Source organism: Chiloscyllium plagiosum, chromosome 21, assembly GCF_004010195.1.
Source record: "Chiloscyllium plagiosum isolate BGI_BamShark_2017 chromosome 21, ASM401019v2, whole genome shotgun sequence".
Taxonomy (NCBI): Eukaryota; Metazoa; Chordata; class Chondrichthyes; order Orectolobiformes; family Hemiscylliidae; genus Chiloscyllium; species Chiloscyllium plagiosum.
Genome location: NC_057730.1, coordinates 8,690,060 through 8,709,567, shown reverse-complemented (window position 1 = coordinate 8,709,567; position 19,508 = coordinate 8,690,060). Strand labels below are relative to the sequence as shown.

The following is a 19,508-nucleotide window of genomic DNA, read 5'->3' as shown; positions in this document are numbered from 1 at the left end:
CTCCTTGTCTTTTCGATAAGTTGAAAACCCTTGTATGTTTAACTGCCAGTCCTGACTCCCCTGTAACCACGTCTCTGTGATGCCTACCACATCATAATCATTCACGATATTCTGTGCCATTAGTTCGTCTGCTTTGTTACGAATGCTACGAGCATTCAGATAAAGTGCCTTTCTTATCATAAGAGATATTGGAAGTCATAAGATGTCCTAAGTTATCCTTCCTTTTTGCTGCATTCTCAGTCTGTCTCAAGTTTAAATCTGCCTGCACATATGCTATCCTGCCGCTTATCTTTCCATTTAACTCCATACTCCCTGTCGCTTTCACTTTCCCTTCCCCCCAACTCAGAAATTTAAAGTCCTACTGACCACCCTATTTATCCTCTTCGCTAGAACATTAGTACCTGATCAGTTCAGGTGGAGACCGTCCCAACGGTACAGATCTCCCCAGTTCCAAAACTGATACCAATGCCCCATGAAGTGGAATCCCTCTTTCCCACACCAATCCCTTGGCCACCTGTTTACTTCCCTAATTTTCTTATCCCTATGCCAATTGATACGTGGCTCCTAGTGCTCGATAATCCCCAAACAGGTCCTCCACCCTAGCTTTGCCTATGTTGTTAGTCCCAACGTGGACCACAACAACTGGATCCTCCCCCACCTGCTCCAATATCCTTTCAAGCCGGTCAGAGATGTCTCAAACCCTGGCACCGGGTAGGCACCATGCGAGACTCCCGATCCGGCTTGCAAAGGATACTATCTGTCCCCTAATTATAGAATCCCCTATAACACTAAGTTGTCTTTTTGCTCCCCCTCTTGAATGGCCTTCTGCACCATGGTGCCGTGGTCAGCTGGCTCATCCTGTCCAGAGCCCTTTTCCTCATCCGTACGGGGAGCAAGAATCTCATACAATTGTGATTGTATCGTCTGACCTGCAGTATGACATGTCATTATCCTCCTGACATTCATAGAATCCCTACAGTGTGGAAACAGGCCATTAGGCCCAACAAATGCATACCTACCCTCTGAACAGTAACCCACCCAGACACATTTCCCTACTCTATAAGTTACATTTCCCCTGACTAATGCACTGGGTTGGAGGATTTGAGCTATGGGGAGAGGTTGAACAGGCTGTGGCTGTTTTCCCTGGAGCGTCGGAGGCTGAAGAATTATTGATGAATTCTTTTCAAATTGCTTATGGAGGTTTATAAAACCATGAGGGTCATGGATAGAGTAAATAGACAAAATCTTTTCCCTGGGGTGTGGGGAGTCCAGAACTCGAGGGTATAGGTTTAGGGTGAGAGGGGAAAGATATAAAAGAGACCTAAGGGGCAACCTTTTCACTCAGAGGGTAGTACGTTTATGGAATGAGCTGCTGGAGGAAGTGGTGGAGGCTGGTACAATTGCAACATTTAAAAGGCATCTGGATGGGTATATGAATAGGAAGGGTTTAGAGGGGTATGGGCTGGGTGCTGGCAAATGGAACTAGATTAGGTTAGGATATCTGGTCAGCATGGATGAGTTTGCCTGAAGGGTCTGTTTCCGTGCTGTACATCTCTATGACTCTATTATTTGGGACTTCCATGTGCATGACATATGTTTCTTAACTTGTCAATTTCCCAAGAAATGTATTCTTCTATCCCTACCCTTCCAGTGAGTCCAGGTTGTGCCAGTGTCAATGTATGGACAGCTGACGGGAGGAACCCAAGTGTAACCACCTCCTCCTGTGCTGTTCCAAAGGACTGACTATCAGCAATTCTTGTCCAGGAGCAAAGCTGAATGCAGGAGACTTGTTGCACCTCCCTCTCTTCTCCCCATCAAACCCCCCATGCCTCCAACTCTTTCCCTCCCCACCACCACTACTGCATGCTTAAATTTATTTTAACTGTATTGATAATAAGATGATTTGTCCCCTTGAACACCAACTCTCCTTCATAAGCACAACTCGGTCAATTAATACTGTATGGAAATGCATCAAGGCAAGCCATTGCGGAGCCCTGACTTCAGCCATGAAGGGTTAAAAATAGATTATAAATATTGAATTTTCCTGGTAATTCAATTACTTGTTGCTGTAGATTTTAGTGGACACTGAATAACATTCCTGTCTGTTTATTTCTAAACTCAGAAGAGAGGACCCTTAACAATCAGTGAATCAATTGAGGCTCTTTTCTTGAGAAAAAAAAACTAAAACTGGTGTTCTGGTGGAGGTTTTTAAAAGGGATTGATGGAATAATCAAAGAGAAAATATTTCCATTTATGATACTGGAGCACAAGTCTCAGAGTCCTTATTAATGCCCCTCATAATGTTATAAACATCTACAAAGGTAACCCCTTAACCTCTCATGCTCCAGTGAAAAGAGTCCTTCCTTATAACTCAAACCCTCTCATCCCAGCAACATTCTGGTAAAACTTCCCTGAACCCTCTCCTATTTAGTAATATTGTTCCTATAGCAGGGCAACCAGAACTGTACTTCAGAAGTGGCTTCACCAACGTCCTATACAACTGCAACATGATATTCCAACTCATATACACAATGGTCTAAGCAATGGAGGCAAGTGTACTGAATGCCTTCTTAACAATACTGGGACACAACAAAGGACTATGTACCTGAACCCCTAAGTCTCTCTGATCAACAATACTACCCAGGGCTCTACATTAACTGTATAAATCCTGCCCTTGTCCATTTTACCAAAATGCAACATCTCGCATTTATCCAAATTAAACTCATCTTGCTACCCAGTGGCCCAATTGATCAAGGTCCCTTTGTAACCTTAGATAACCTTCTTCACTGTTAGCTCAACACCAATTTTGGTGTCATCCACACACTTACTAATCATGCCTCCTATATTGTCATCCAAGTCATTTTATATAAATGATAAACAATGGTGGACTCAGCACCGATCCTTGCAGAACACCACTGGTCACAGGCCTCAAGTCTGAGAAACAACTCTCCACTACCACTCTCTGTCTCCTCCCATCAAACCAATTTTATATACTTTTGACAAGCTCTCCCAAATCCCATGTGATCTAACTTTACCAACCTGTCTACCATGCGGAACCTTGACAAAGGCAAGATGGTCACTTAAAAATACAAGCTGAATAACTCCCATCAAATCTTTGAATTATTTTAAACACATCGAGGGTAAGTGTTTAATGTAATGGCACTGTCACTGGACTAGCAATCCTGAGGCCTATGTCATTGATTAGATTAGTTTTTTAGATTTCCTACAGTGTGGAAACAGGCTCTTCAGCCCAACCAGTCCACACCAACCCTCCGAAGAGCAACCCATCCAGACCCATTCCCCTGACTAATGCACCTAACACTACGGGCAATTTCCCATGGCCAATTCACCTAATCTGCACATCTTTGGACTGCGGGAGGAAACCGGAGCACCCAGAGTTAACCCACGCAGACATTGGGAGAATGTGCAAACTCCACACTGACGGTTGCCTGTGGCAGGAATTGAACCTGGGTCTCTGGTGCTGTGAGGCATCAGTGCCAACCACTGAGCCACCGTACCGCCCCGTCATATTCTGTGGACTTGGGTTTGAATCTAATCCAGAAAGAAGGTAAAATTCCAAATTTGAAAAATCTGCAATTAAAAATCCAATAATAACCCTTAAACTTGTCAATCATCATAAAAGCCCATCTAGTTCACCAATGTCCTTTTTAGGGAAGGAAATCTTGCCTGGTCTGGTCTACATCGGATTCCAGACCCACAGTAATACAGTTGATTCTCAAAATGCCAAAGTGTCTCAAAGGAGTGGATCATCTGACATTAACCTAAGCACCAGAAATGAGACTGTCAAACTCAGTCTCGTTGACCCTGAAAAGCAGAATCCTACTCCAATGTCATGGCCCGGCATATTCCCCCACTATTACCGTCATGCCTGGAGTGACATCAGGCATGTATAAAAACATGGATAAAGTGAGGACTGCAGATGCTGGAGATTAGAGTTCAGAGTGTGATGCTGGAACAGCACAGCAGGTCAAGCAGCATCCAAGGAGCAGGAGAATCGGCATTTTGGGTAAAAGCCCTTCATCAGGGATGTGTAAAAATGTGTCAACTTGAAGTCCAAAACAGGACTATTTGTGCTGTAAACCTGATAAGCAGCTGGAGGTAAATAGAGCTAAGCACTTGCACAAAACCAATAAGTCTGATTGAAGCTGTATGGTCCTGCCACATCCAGACTAAATGAATGGTAGTGGACAATTGAACAATTCACTGGAGGAGGCAACGGCACTATTAACCCCATTCTCAATGATTGGGGAGCCCAGAGCAGTGTAAAAGTCAAGGCTGAAGTATTTGCATCTATTTTCAGCCAGAAGTGCCAAGCAGATGGTCCAACTCAGCGTACTCTAGGGGTCTTCAGCATCAGAGGTGTCAGGCTGCAGCCAATCCCATTCACACCATACAAAATTAAGAAATGCCTGAACACCGGATACTGCAAAGCCAATAGGCCCTGACAATATTCTGACTAAAATGTGCTCCACAACTTGCCACACCCCTTCGCCAAGTTGTTAGACTATAGTTAAAACACTGGCATCGATCCAACCATATGGAAATTCCCCAAGTATGTCCTATACACTAAAAGAAGAAAAGATCCAACCTTGCCAATTACATCAATTTATCCACAGTCCATCAGTAAAGTGATGTAAGGGGTCACTAACAGTGCTATGAAACAGCATTTGCATATCAACAAATTTCTTGTTGACGCCCACTCAATAAAACTACAGTCAGGAATCAGAGGGAGAATTGTATGCTGAAGGGAGTCATACTGACACAGCGGAGGATGGGTGTGGATGACAGAGGTCAGTCATCCCGTCCCAAAAACATCACCACAAGAGTTTATCAGGGAATATTTTAGATTCTTCCATCTTAAGCTACCTCATCGATGACTTCCGTCCATAGTGAGGTTAGATGTAGGGGTATTTGCTGATGATTACTTGATGTTCAACACCATTTGCAATTCCTTCAATACTGAAGCAACCCCATGTCCAATTGCAGCAAGATCGAGACAATATCCAGGCTTGAGCTGAAAAAAGTGGCAAGTAACATTCATGCCATGTAAGCGCCAGGCAATGACTGTCTCTAACAAGAGAATTTAACCTTTGTCCTGTGACATAGTGGGGGGTTCAGTGATGGTCATATCACAATCAATACCTGGAGGATTTACACTGACCAGAAACTGAACTAGCCATATAAATACAGTGGCTGTAAGAGCAGGTCATATGCTAGAAATCCTGCAGTGAATTATTCACCTGCAGATTCCCAAAATCCATTCACCATCTACAAGGCACAAATCAGCAGTGTAATGGAAAACGCTGCACTTCAGTGGATGAGTGCAGCTCCAATGATACTCAAAAAGCTTGATACCACCACTCACAGTTTCCACTATAAGCAGCTCACCATTCTGACTTGGGAGTGTATTGCTGTTCGGTCACTGGGTCAAAATCCTGGAACCACTTATCATATGGTGGGCTTAAATAGGCTTACACCCTATTTAAACCAAACTGACCACAGCAGTTCAAAAAGGCAGCTCATCCACAACTTTGCAAAGGCAACTAGAGTTGTGCAATCACAAAGCTTATATTCCTGGAATAAGAAAAATAAAATTAAAATTACCTTTCAATCTTCCATACTCAAAGCAATAATTAAAGTATGGAATTTGCGACAATTAGGAGTTGTTGTAGGACATAGTATTAATGCATTTTTGGGGAGGTTAGAAAAATAAGTGACGGGGAAAGGAATAGGTGGGTATGTTGTTGCAGTGAGATGCTGAAGGGTGGGAGAAGTTCTTTTGTGGAGCTTAAGCATATACCAGTTGGACTGAATGTCCTGTTACTGCATCCTTATATTCAAAAGTCAATATCATAAAAATCCACTTTTGGTAAAATTGGCAACAATAAATTCTGGGCTGTATATTTTTGGCTTTGACAACTGAACAAAATTTGAAAAAACAACTTGAAGCCAAGGAACAAACAAAAAGTGATGAAAGGTACTAGAGATCCATCAGGATCTGGTGGAGAAAAGACAGACTGTCGTCTCACATTTACCTCGAACATTTACCTGCCTTTTCCCCTTCCAGATATTGTATTTTTCTAGAATTGTTCTTGTTTCATATTGGGAGCTATGTATCTATTTTTAAAAATTAACATTTTCTTCATAAGCTATTTGTTGTGTAATGCACTTTAAATTATTCAATATTAAACAGCAGAGTTTTAATACAATTGTATAAGTTGTCACTTTCAAAAGAACTGATGGCTACATCTGTGATTTCCTGTTCTGTTGGTACTCTAGGTGTATCCTTGTGCATCGGTAATACACTGAAATATAGGCAGTTTGTCTCTATTACTTATAATCATTCCCCTGATGCAATTACATTGGAATGAAGTGTTTTCTCATTTGCTGTCTATTGCTGCAACAGCACCACCTACAGCCAATGAGACAGATTGCAACAGAAAATCTGAAATTGCTGGAGAAACTCAGCAGGTCTGAGAGGATCTGCCAAACCTGAACTTCTCTAGGAATTTGTTTTTGTTTGTTCCAGATCTACAATATCCCCAGTTCTTTGTTTTATTATAGACTGATTGTAGGTTTTTTTTTTGCTGAGAGCAGAGATGATGATAATCATAGAATGAGATAGCAGTGGGAGAAGTCAATAGGTACATGTTGGGATAATTAGAGCACTTTATATGTTAAACAAAGGCTGGATCTTCATAGACTCTTTCACCAAGTCAGGAAGTCCCTAAGTGCTTTGCAACCAGCACAGTATTAATTGAAGCGTAGTCACTGTTTCAATGTAGGAAAAATTACACCTAGTTTACTCTTCAGCCTTTTTGTTAATCTTCTTCTGGTACACACACAGAAATTCCCATAAATAGGAAAGCAAAAATAGTCAGATAATGTGTCTGAGTGATGTTGGTATATCAGGCAGGACTGTTAGGAGAAGCCCTATATCCTTCTTTGAAATAGTACCTTGGGATCTTTTACATCTTCTTAAGAAGCCTTGGTTTAAAGTGGATCAGACAACGTTCCTTCATTACTGCAATGGGAACATTAACCTGGATATGGTGATCAGGTTCCTGTGGTGGGAAATTGAGTTTTCTTTATTTTTTTTTCCACGTAATCTAATAATTAATTTTTTGCCCCCTTACTTTTACAGTTCCGCCATAAAGTCAAATTTGAAGGAATGGTTTCCTTACCTTCCCAATCTTCTAGAGATTCAAAATCAACCGATCTGCACACAGCCAGCACCATCTCTGATATCTCTTCATCTTCCACTTCAAGCGTTTCCATTCCAGTGGACACTTTTCCTCTCGTCAGCCCAAACAAAGTGACACAAATTGAGATAAATATTCACCGTCTGGTTCCACTGTTCGAAACCCTGCTTGAACAGTTTGACAGAGTAAACATGGCAACAGAGGATGTCTACCAGATTGAATGCAAACTGAGAAATGTCCAGGATAGAATGCACCAGAAGAAGATTAACAAAAAGGCTGAAGAGTTATTTGCAGCATATAGCCGGATCAAAGTCCGGAGACAGGGTGACGATCTCCATTCATCCCTTTGGAACTCGAGAGGTAGTACAAGGACAAATAACACAAGTGGCACTCAGGATGGGCAACAGCCTGGAAATATCCCATTAGCAGAAGACAGTACAAAGCAGGGCCTCCGACGGAAAGGGACTCATCCATCTCGAAGGAAGTCTAAAACTTCAGACAAGAAGTGGCAGCGCAGAGCTTCAGATGATCAAACACCTCAAAGCAGTGAGTGAGTAGGACTTAGAATCTTACAGCAGCCCATCATAGCTTGTGCCTGCACCCTGAAAGGGCTACGAATGAGTCCTTGTCTACTCATGGCTCTGTTAATTGACTAGTTTTCTTACTAAAATAAGAAAGATATCAACAAATGGCACTGGCATCCTAGAAAAGTGATGACCAAAGAACTACACGGGGCCAACAAGGCTGCTCAGTAAATGTGCTTTGGTTTTACCAGAAGAATTTTTAAAGAATGAGATTGAGAATGTTGCTGCTTGAAGCAAGGACAGATATAAGTGGACATTTCACACCTGAGTATAACCACCATGATCTGGGGACACTGCAGGGGCAACACAGACCAGTTATTTGTCAGACATGGTGCAGCAGGCCCTTAAAAAGGATGGATATTTTAAAGAGTTTACTTTATATGTATTAACAAGCACTTTAATTGAGGACAGCTCAGAAGGAGAGATTGTACAAATTTGCTTTTTGTTGCCAAGCACTTAAAAGGTGCACTTATTTAAAAAAAAAAGCTGTTTTAATTACTTAATTTTGAATTAACTTCAGTTGATCATTGAAAAATGTCAGAGCACACAATTAATTTCACAAGTCAGTATTTTTGCTTAAGTTTCAGTAGATCAGTTCTGTTACAGAATGTAATATGGAAATTTTGTGTTGACTTTAAACTGTAAATAGAATTTTCAACGAAACTAACATCATCCCAGCACTGCGACTAGGAAACAGACTAAGTATTATAAAATGCACATTAATCACAAACATGTTGACATACCATATACCCATATCTGAAACTAGTAGCAATCGTAAAGTTAACTTACTAGTCATCTTATTATAAACAGTATGCTGGACAGAAAAATATGATGAAATACCACAACATTCAAAGCAATAATGCCTATAAAAACAGAACATAGGTCATCACCCTGCAGCTATTGTTGAAGAAAACATTTTATGGAATGAAAATGAACAAATTAGAATCAGATTCCCGATTCTGAACTCGACAGCTAGGGTGCTTTTCACTATGTGTGGCATCAAGGAGCCCAAGTAAATTTGAATCAGATAGAAAACTGTCTGCTGGTTGGAGTCATACCCAGTATACACAAAGTTTGCTGTTGCTGGTAGTCAGCCATCTCAAGCTCCAGAACATTTTGAAGGAGGTCCTCACAGTCGCGTTCCAGACTCCACCATCTGCAGCTGCTTTTCGATGACTTTCTCTTCCCCCCCCACCCCATCATAAGGTCAGAAGTAGGGATGTTTACCAATTATTGCACAATATTCAGCACCTTTCATGACTCCTCAGATATTGAAGCAGTGCGTGTCCTTTTGCAGTAAGACCTGGACAATATTCCAGGCCCAAGCTGACAAGTAGTAAGTAACATTCAACCCACACATACATTTGAACCACATATGCCAGGCAGTGACCCTTTCCAACAAGGTAGAGTCTATCCATTGTCTCTTGACATTTAATGATATTACAATCTTTGAATTTCCCCTCTATCAATAGCCTGGAAAAGTAAATATTGACCAGAAACTGGACTATAAACAAACAACAATATAACTACAAGAGTAGATCAGAGGCTAGGAACCCTGAACAAATAACGCAGTCCTGATTCCTCAAAACCTGCCTACTATCTACAAGGCACAGGTCAGGACTGTGATAGAATACTCCACATTCACTAGAATGAGTGCAGCTCCAATAACAATCAAGAAACACAATACCATCCAGAACAGAGCAGTCCGATTTGATTCGTACCACATCAATAATTCACTCCCTCCATCACTGATGCACTGCAGCAGGAGTGTTTATGATCTACAAGATGCACTGCAGGAATTATTTGACAGCATTGGGGTGGCACGGTGGCTCAATGGTTAGCACTGTTGCCTCTCAGCACCAGGGACCCGGGTTCCACTCCTGCCTCGGGCGACCGTCTGTGTGGAGTTTGCACATTCTCCCCGTATCTGTGTGGGTTTCTTCCAGCTGCTCTGGTTTCCTCCCACAGTCCATAGCTGTGCAGGTCAGGTGAATTGGCTATGCTAAATCGCTCATAGTGTTAGCTGCATTAGTCAGAGGAAATGGGTCTGGGTGGGTTACTCTTCAGAGGGTTGGTGTGGACTTGTTGGGCCGAAGTTTCCACACTGTAGGGGATCTAATCTAATCTAAAACAATGACTGCTACCATTCAACCACTAAAGGGGCAAGGGCAGTTCCCCTCCAAGCCACTTGGAATTCTGATTTGGAAACATATTGTTGTCACTTAATGGTCACTGGGTCAAAATCCTGAAACTCTATCCCTAATGACATTGTGGATCTCCCTACAGCACAGACTGTATGGATTTAAGAAGGCAACTCATTAATATCTCAAGGGCAACAAGGAATGGGCAATAAATATTGTGGTTGTGGTAGATGAGGTACCCAACGCATCTGACTGTTTCTAACAGCATGGGAAAGCTTACACGAGAATGTTGTTGCACTGTAGCCCAGTGAGTATTTAGTGAATAGATTGTTATAAGCCAATGTCATTGAGAACAGGGCTCTCTGACCACAAGAATGAGGTACTCTCACCGATAGAAAACAAAAGGAATAGCTAGATTCCTTCACTGGTATAAACATCCTTGCAGGACTTGGGATAACCATGGACTCAAATGCAGGCACCTCAAAGGCTGCAAACTGGATGCAAGTCTGCTTTGGCTGGGAGCCAAGTACATCTTTTTAGTATTTTGCTGGTGCAAAGGATTCTTTCATAATCATATAACATTTAAAGATGTAGGAAAAATGCACTAGCTTAAGGCCCTGGTATTAGAATTCCAATGTTCATTTATCAATTTAGTTGCTGTACAAAGTTGCCATTGTCTGAAGATCCATTCCTTTGAATCATCAGTAGACAGTATTAATGTAGGATACAAATGTAAATAATTGTAGTCTTTATGCCAGAAACATTTCTGATGCACTGAAGGACAATGTCAATAAAGTTTTGACTGATCAGAGTTTGTTAGTTGATCTGTTTTGAATGGCTTTTTTGGAAAATACAAAATAACTTCATCTCTCAAAATGTTTAACTATGGCATATACAGATTGAAATATGAAAATAGAAGTGTTATAGCTTTAATTTTTAAACATTTTTCTTTTTGTTACAGGATACAGTTTTTATTTTATTAATTTACACAGACTGTTCAATATTCTGGGTGAACTTTTCCAGCCAGTCTTTTCTGATGAAAGGTCACTGACCTGAAACATCAATTGCTTCTTCCTCCACATACTGTGCATAACCTGCTGAGTATTTCCAACACTTCGTTTTTGCAACTCTTTTTTGTAATATTTAACTAAACTTCATTGTTCGTGCATGCCTCAATGAGATCTCCCTACCCGACTCCCAAAAACCATTTCGATGGAACAGTGACTTCAAACCTCTAATTATTACTCATCATTAGTTCTGTTTACAATTGGGATCTGTGTGTATGATCCTTTCTTAGCAAATTGGCTGTTGCTTTACCTACATTACACAAGCAACTGCAAATCAAAAATAGTTCATTGGCTATGGAGTGCTTTGGGATATCATTAGAATTGCTATTTAGAAGCGGAAAACAGGTGACAGATACAATGTGGGTAGGAATGCTCACAGCCAACATAAAATCCCATTGATATTTAGTCATGCCGAAATGGCCCATGTAATGCATGCCAATTTAGATTTCAGAGGTGGATTTTTGTTGCATAATTTCCAAAGTATGTTGCATGTCTATATGTTAGTACTTTGTTGTCTGATTAAATGGCACTATATAAATGCAAGTTCTTAGAGTTTATGCATCATACACCCAGTAGACTGGAAAACATGCAGGATGTTTTCAAGTCCATATGACTACATAAGCTTCCAGCACAGGCAGACATGTTCGTTGCCACATAACTCAGTCTTTTAGATCCTAGCAGAATGCAAACAAACAGTTGCTGAACAGCAGCTAATCAGATTAGTAAAGGGGTCAATGCAACAGCAGTTCCAACTTTCACCATCTTACAAAAATATATTTGGAGCTTTATAGCAGCTACCAATTCTAAAATAAAAACTAAGAAGATCAATTGATCCCAATGATTTGCAATTTGTACCAAACAGCCCATAATACTTAACGGAACAATTTTTAAATGCAATTTATTCACTTTTAGTGGAATCTTAATTACATCATTCAACACTGACAACTGTGTTCCAATTGTGTGGAGAACAACACTCATTCCTTTACAAGGTAATTGCACAACATCAGTTATTACAAGATCAGAAAGGAACTGAATACAAGTATTCTGCTCCAGTCATACCCTTCCCACCCCAATTTATTTTAAATTGTCTAACCCTGTGGAAGTTTACTTTGATCAGCAAACCATTTCAATACCAACGTGAGTATGACTTCGGGGTAGTTTCAGACCTCTCACGGATTGCTTTCAAAATTGGAAAAGTAGGCTGTTTCTTCAAACCATGATACCCATCATGCAGATCGAGAAAGATGCAAGTGAGAAGATCCATAATTAACAACAGCTTGGATCACATGCATCTTCAAATGGTCCATTGCCTAACGGGGACACATCCTTGGGAGAAGTCAGTTCAAAGCAGCATTTATCTTCACATCACAAGTAAAGATATTCTGCTCCCCCCACCCCCCTCCCCCCCAACCTCCCCTCTCACCCACTTCTGCAAGCCAAGCAATCATTTGGCTTTCATCACAGTATGGTGTACATATTGCGCACATTTAACAGGTTTTGTCCGTGAGAATGCACCTAAACAAAGTCTGTGAAATCATCCACAGTGGACATTAGCCTTTTCCGCTGGCCTGTTTCTGCACTGGCAGACTGTGACGGTTGCTGTTGCTGCTGAGAGTGCTGTGGACCGTAATGGTGGTGAGGAAGGTGCTGCTGTTGTTGATGGTGATGATGATGGTGATGGTGGTGAGTTTTACTCTGACCAGCAGCATGAATCAATGAAATTCCAGCGTTCTGACGATACTGCAGGTCTTCGTACACCTAGGTAGAAAGAAAAATATGTAACTTTTGCTCCAGAGAGAAACTTTGGACAAAGAAACGCTTGAACGTACCTATACCCACACTCACGTTTAACTTTTTGAAGCTGTGGAGGAAGGGTAGAATTTTGAAAGGGCATTGACACATTGGTGGAGTGGGAGATAGGCAGCAGTTCAAATGTGGAGAAATGAGGGCTGATAATATACATTGAAGGGTACTATTCCAAAGGAAATACAGGAGCACAGAAAGATGTAGATGGGCACAATTCATGAAAGGTGGCAGGACAGGTAGAAGGAGCTGTTAGAAAAAGCATACAGTATTTAAGACTTCATTACTAATGGCAAAGAGTACAAGAGCAGGGAGGTTATGCTGAATCTATACTAGACATTGGTTAGACTTCAGCTAAAGTACCGTTCACTATTTCTGAGTGGCCAACTGTTGGAAGAATGTGAATGCATCAGACAGCGTGTCAAAGATATTTAGGAGAGGGGTGAGACACTCGGGAAAAGACTGCAGAATTTGGGATTGCTTTCCTTGGGGATGAGAAGTCTAAGAGGATATCTGTTACAAGTTTACTAATTCATGACAGGCCTGGACAGTGAATAGGGAGAATTTGGTCCCTCTCAAACATTAAAACTATGCCCTTTGGTTATCAAAGTGCTTTTGCAAAGGAAGAAAATGTAGATGAGAAAAAAAACTTTATCACACAGGAAGTGGTGAGAGTTTGGAATGCACTGTCTTGAGGTATAGTGGAGACATGTTTAATTCAAGATTGGAGTGGTGCTGGAAAAGCACAGGAATTCTGATGAAGGGCTTTTGCCAAAAACGTCGATTTTCCTGTTTCTTGGATGCTGCCTGACCTGCTGTGCTTTTCCAGCACCACTCTAGTCTTGGCTCTAATCTCCAGCATCTGCAGTACCCACGTCTGCCTACATGTTTAATTCAGACATTCTAGGGGGCATTAGGTTCTTTTAATTCGAAACAAACATGCAGGATTATGGAAAAGAGGATGGAGATTGGCACTAAACCAAAATGTTCAGAAAGCTGGTGTAGCCATGGTGGGCTGAATGGCCTTATGCACCATAGTAATTCTGTGATAGTTGGTGAGGGAACCAAAAAGGAAAAACATCTATTTGATCACTTCCTCATCAATCTACTTGCTGCAGACACATTTGTCCAAGACACAATCAATCAATAAAACTGAGCAGTACACATTTTTTGTGGAATTGAAGTCCTACTCTCACTCAAAGGGTACACTCCATCGTGTTGTGTTCTACTAGCACCATGCTAAATGGGACAGACTCCAGCAGATCTAGTAATTCCAAAGTGGGCATCTATGAGGCATCATGGGTCAGCAGCAGCAGCACAATCATAACTTCAAGGCTCAGCATATCCTCCCCTCTACCTTTACCGTCAAGCCAGGAGATCAGTGCTGGTTCAGTGGAAAATGCACATGAGCAGCAGCAAAAATGAGGTTCAACCTGGCGAAGCAACAACGCAGGATGACTTGTAACCTAAACAACGGAAGCAGCACGCAATACAGAGGGCTCAGTGACACCACGGCCAATGAATCAAATCTAAGCTTTGCAGTCCTCCACTGGTGAACCATTAAACAATTAACAGGAGTGGAGGTTTATCAAAGCCATGGCAGCCCAGCAAACTAGTGCCACAGACAAGGCTGAAGTATTTGTGCTATCTTCAGCCAGAAGTACCAATGATCGATCTATCTTGGTTGTACCTGAGCAGACGTCAGTCTTCGGCAAATTGATTCATGGCACATGATTTCAAGAAATGACTGAAGACTCTGGATACTGCAAAAATTAGGCTTCCTGGCAACATTCCGGCATTATTACTGAAAATGTTGTTGTTGAACTAGCTGCAACCCTATTCAAGCTTTTCCGGCATAGCTACAATACTAGCATCATCCCTAAGCATGTATCTATATTGCACAAAAAAGTGGAAATCCAATCATCACTTTACAGATTATCATCAGCAAAAAGAGTTTGCTGACAATGCTCATCAAGTAACACTTGCAAAGGCATAACATTGTCAGTTTCGGTTCTACTAGGGCCAGTCAGCTCTGGGTCCAATCACAGACAAAATAGCTGAACTGCAGAGGCGAGGTGAGAGCAACTGTCTTTGACATTGAAGCAGCATTTTACAGGTAATGGCATTGCAGATTCCTATAAAATTGGACTCAATGGGAACTGAGGGGAAATTCTCTGCTGGTTGGAGCCATAACTGACAGAAAAGGGAGGTGGTTGCAGTTATAGGAGGTTGATCACCTCAGCTCCAGGAAATCACTACAGGAGTTCCACAGGATTGTGACCTCAGCCGAACCATCTTCGGCTGCTTTAGTGACTTTCCTCCATCACAAGGTCAGCAGTCCGAATATTCACTAATAATTGCACCATTCGGGACTCCTCAGATACTGAAGCAGTCAATGATCAAATTCAATGAGGCATGTGCAATAAGTAGCAAGTAACATTCATGCCAGGCAATTAGTACCTCCAATAAACCAGTCTAACCATCGCTTCTTAATGTTCAATGGTATTACCATCACCAAATTCCCTGCTAACAACAGGGGATTACCACTGACCAGGGCCTTTATCGTGTTTGAAGAGCTGGCCATGGGCTAGGAATTTAGCAGCAAGTGACCCACCACTTTCACTAACATCTTCAAGGCACAAGTCAAAGTGTGATGGAGTACTCTCCACTTACCTAGAGGAGTGCAGCTTCTACAACACTGAAGAAACTTTACACCATTCAAGTCAAAGCAACCCATCAGGGCTGGCATTCCACCACCACCTTCAGCATTTACGCCCTTCTCTACTGACGTACAGTGACAGCAGTGTATACAATCAACAAGATGCAGAACAGTAACTCACCAAGGCCTTTATTATTTAGAAAGATAGAGGCAACAGACATATGGCAACACCACCACATGCAAGTTCCCTTCCAAGTCACACAGCAACCTGACTTAGAATAATATCAGACTTCACTGTTGCTGGATCAAAACTCTGGAACTCACTTCCTGACTGAGAGTGTCTCATCACTCCCGAGGATTGCAGAGGCTCAAGAAGGTAGATCATTACCATGTTTTCCAGGGCAATTAGGGATGGGCAACAAATGCTGGCCCAGCCAGAAATACCCATATACTCTGAAAGCATTTTTTAAAAGACTTAATTAGTTTATATCGATGCTAATGCTGCCTATGAGCCCCCTCTCTAGTCCACTCCTCTCTCCCAAACTACTTGCATTAGCATAATCTTCTAGTCTGGACTGAACCTCTGACAAGCTTCTCCTCCTTTCAGAGGCTGCTTCTCTGCCAAGCTTGCTTCTGACAGGGTAAGTAGCAAACATGAGCCAGATCCAGTCTGTGCATGGACGAGCAGCGAGGAGGCACAAGGTGGTGGTGCTGAGGTGTCCCGGGGCCAGAGATTCACAAGTTGTCAGGCCGGGCCAGATGCAAAGCAGGAGGCTGGGATGACAGGGATGGAGACCACTGGAGCCTAATTTTAGCCTATAACTAGAATTTCTTCTAATTTACATAACTTTCAACCTCGGTGTGTAATAAGTGACTTCTTCATCATAGAACAGTACAGCTTTATGAGAAAGAGGTAGTTTATTACACACAAACATTGAAACACTAATTACAAGGGGGCTACATTATAGCATGTACAAATTCATAGTTCACAGAACATTGACATACCCACCACATGGCATTTCAGAGCTGACAAGCAATAGGCAATATCTGTACCTTCGATCGAATCCGTTTGATCTGTCGCAACCTAGCTAGCCACTTAGATGCATACGCTTCTGAAGGAACTGCACTGTTGTGGTGTACAAGTGAAGCCATCTGGTGTAAACAAGAAAACATCGTTCACAGCATTGAAACTATAATGTAACTAGCAACAGAACTGTTTTACCAAACCAGAAATTGTCTCGTCTGTGTCTAAAAATGATAACCACATTGCATTATAAAACCAAGCAATTCAGAATACAATTAAAATCTTCAATCGGAAAGAAAAATACAAAAGCAGTTAACATCCCAGATGAACACTGCAGGATAGTAGCTTGACAGGTTTAATCTTGCATTACATTAAAGGGACAGTCTGAATTAGAAATGGTCCAAATTCCTGGGAAGAACAAATATTTTGAATGCACCACAGTCAGTGCCTAGTGCTCTGCAAATTCTGGCAAGGTCAACAACAGTTTTGTAAGTTATAAACTCATAAGATACCAACTGTGCTAATGTGACCCGAGAAAGGTATTGATACAATCAGGGAAGTACCAAAGTATAAAGTTTCACTCTGGTATTGTGCCTGAAGAATTGAGACAGTTGGTAAAGTAAGAGTAACAAAAAAGAAACCAGTTTCTCAACAATCTGATAAAGGATCAGTTTGATGTATTCGTCTCCAGCAGGCACGTTAACAGGAATGACCAATGTCTAGTCGATAGCCACATGCTGAAGTCTGCCTTACTTCCACAGCCATCTCCAAAATACACATCAAAAGGAACAAAGAGATAGAAGCTGGCATCAATTAATGTGAAGAGCATAGCCCTTGGCCAAATGGCTAGCAATGACATGTATCAGTCAAAAAGAAAAGTAAACAGGCATATAGGCATGTTATCTCAATCATACTACCTACTGCCATAACACTTTGGATATGGGCAGAAACCTGTGTTGTGACTGGAATTAATGAAAATTGAAATCTGGCCCATTTTGGTTTGACTATAGCTAACCCCTGATGTTCTATCCACAAAAAAAAAGCAAAATTAAACAACTTCCTTATACTTACATTTGCATGCAGAGCCATTTGTCGCACTAACAGGGGAAGATTCTTGTCTGACACAATCCTTGCCACATTTGTGTCAACCAACCCCTCCATATCTACAATACAGGAAAAGAAACCTGTGTCACCTACTGAGAAACTGCATCCAATTTAAAATAAAAATACATCTTCATTTGTAGTTTTCCCCCAATTAATAGATGTTGGGATTCCATTTAATTTATATCACCAAAACAGCCATTCAGCACAATTGGTCCATGCTACTCCACTAAAGGATCCTTCTCTTCATTTGACCTTAGCAGCATAATTTCAACTCCTTTCAACTTCATGCCCTTCAGCATCCTCTTGGCCTCAATTATTCCTTTCAGTAATGAGTTGCATATTTTGAATTCACTGTCAAGTACTCATTTCCACAAATACAAGACAATTCATCAAAACATGAGGTTGTAAAAGATTCAATTTTGAGTCAATATAGTGAATTCATAGAACGCAATACTTGAATGAGAAGATTACAAATATTACTCCACAACTTGGGCGTGTAATCTAGCAACATAAGAGGTAACGCATGTCACTTTCTTAAATGCTTCGGGATGTTAGGAATGCTGAGTACAGACAAAAATACAATCCTTTGCATTAAAATATAGTAATCCACATTTGTATTGACATATTAAACTTAGTGCAGGATTAAATAGTATTACATAAAAATAAATCATGTTTCAGCATTTGAAGCACTTTGTTTTTTAATACATACAATCAGAAAATGCCCATGTTTAGCATGCAAAAGTACAGCAATTTAGTGTTACCCTGGTGAATATTTAATGTTAGAAATTGGTGACAATGAGTGGTAGTATATGGTGTCCACAACATTCATTTCAAAATAAATGCAAACTTTATAGTGATGAGTTACAATAATCAGTACCTTAAACCAGTCACTTACCTTTTCGGGCTTGTAAGGTCACTAGGTTGCTCTCAAAGTCTAAAGGTTTAATAATTATTTCAACAAAGTTAAACTGACCCTATTAAAATGGGCAGAAAAGAAGAAAAAGCAGTTCAGACTGTGAGCTTCTAAAAAGCAGAACTAATACACATCGAATTTGATAATAGCAACCTGTTCGCATATGCTGACAAAGCAAACATATAATTCAGGACAGCAAATGGAATAACACATCACAACACACTACATGGCACAAATTAGAAGGCTGTGCAAAAGGTAGAACTTACACTGCTTCAATAATTTGTAATTATGCAAACTTCATGGCATAATTGCTTGTTATGTTCTCCAAGGTGATTTCAAAGCACACCCCCAAACTCACTGAGGATTACACTGAAAAGTTTATTGGGAGCATAATCATAATAATCTCATGTTGCAAATATAATTGGAGTTTAAGCAATCAATGACACAGAATATACAACAACTGGGCATTTATCCCCACTAGTCCATTCTGGTGTTGATGCACCACTAGGCACCCCACCAGTATTGATCTATCAGCATTTCCTCTCATTTTTTCCTTCCTCATGTGCAGCTGGATTCTCCTTGTTCTGCTAATCCAAGGGGACTGGAAAACAGTGGGGAGTCACATCGGGACACGTCCTCATGCATTCTTGTGTCTGGGACAGGCTGTCGACTGGATCAGCTGTTCTTCTACATAGGAAAGCAGTAACTAGTCCAACGTAGGCCATTTTGAGCCTCTGTTGGTAACTTTTACCAATGTCAAAGTAACCCTTTGCCACATGCGCCAAGGCAGCCAGCTCAATCAACAGGGCCAATCTAGTGCAGGCCAAGCAGCATCACAGCCAGAGGTTCCCAAGCCATGGAGCTAAGGAGATGAGTGGCCACTAGTCAGATGATGTCAAGAGTGTGCTGCTGGAAAAGCACAGCAGGTCAGGCAGCATCCGAGGAGCAGAAAAATCGACATTTCGGGCAAAAGCCCTTCATTAGGTCAGA

The 19,508-nt window shown here is 41.3% G+C and overlaps 2 protein-coding genes across 9 annotated transcripts in view; one reads left to right on the top strand and one right to left on the bottom strand.

The window, feature by feature from the left end:
• Positions 1-9,614, top strand: part of pkd1a (polycystic kidney disease 1a) — a 204,496-nt gene extending 194,882 nt beyond the window's left edge. For both annotated transcript variants that reach the window (XM_043711199.1, XM_043711198.1), the window contains one exon: positions 7,166-9,614. In XM_043711199.1, coding sequence (XP_043567134.1) covers positions 7,166-7,777 — 612 coding nt within the window. In that variant the 3' untranslated portion in view covers positions 7,778-9,614. The remainder of the gene's footprint in view (positions 1-7,165) is intronic.
• Positions 9,615-11,887: 2,273 nt separating this feature from the next.
• tsc2 (TSC complex subunit 2) overlaps positions 11,888-19,508 on the bottom strand; it is an 80,999-nt gene continuing 73,378 nt past the window's right edge. For all 7 annotated transcript variants that reach the window (XM_043711187.1, XM_043711190.1, XM_043711189.1 and 4 more), the window contains 4 exons: positions 18,501-18,579; positions 17,573-17,664; positions 16,531-16,629; positions 11,888-12,773 (listed from right to left, as the gene is read on the bottom strand). In XM_043711187.1, the coding sequence (XP_043567122.1) occupies positions 12,531-12,773; positions 16,531-16,629; positions 17,573-17,664; positions 18,501-18,579 (513 nt within the window). In that variant the 3' untranslated portion in view covers positions 11,888-12,530. The remainder of the gene's footprint in view (positions 12,774-16,530; positions 16,630-17,572; positions 17,665-18,500; positions 18,580-19,508) is intronic.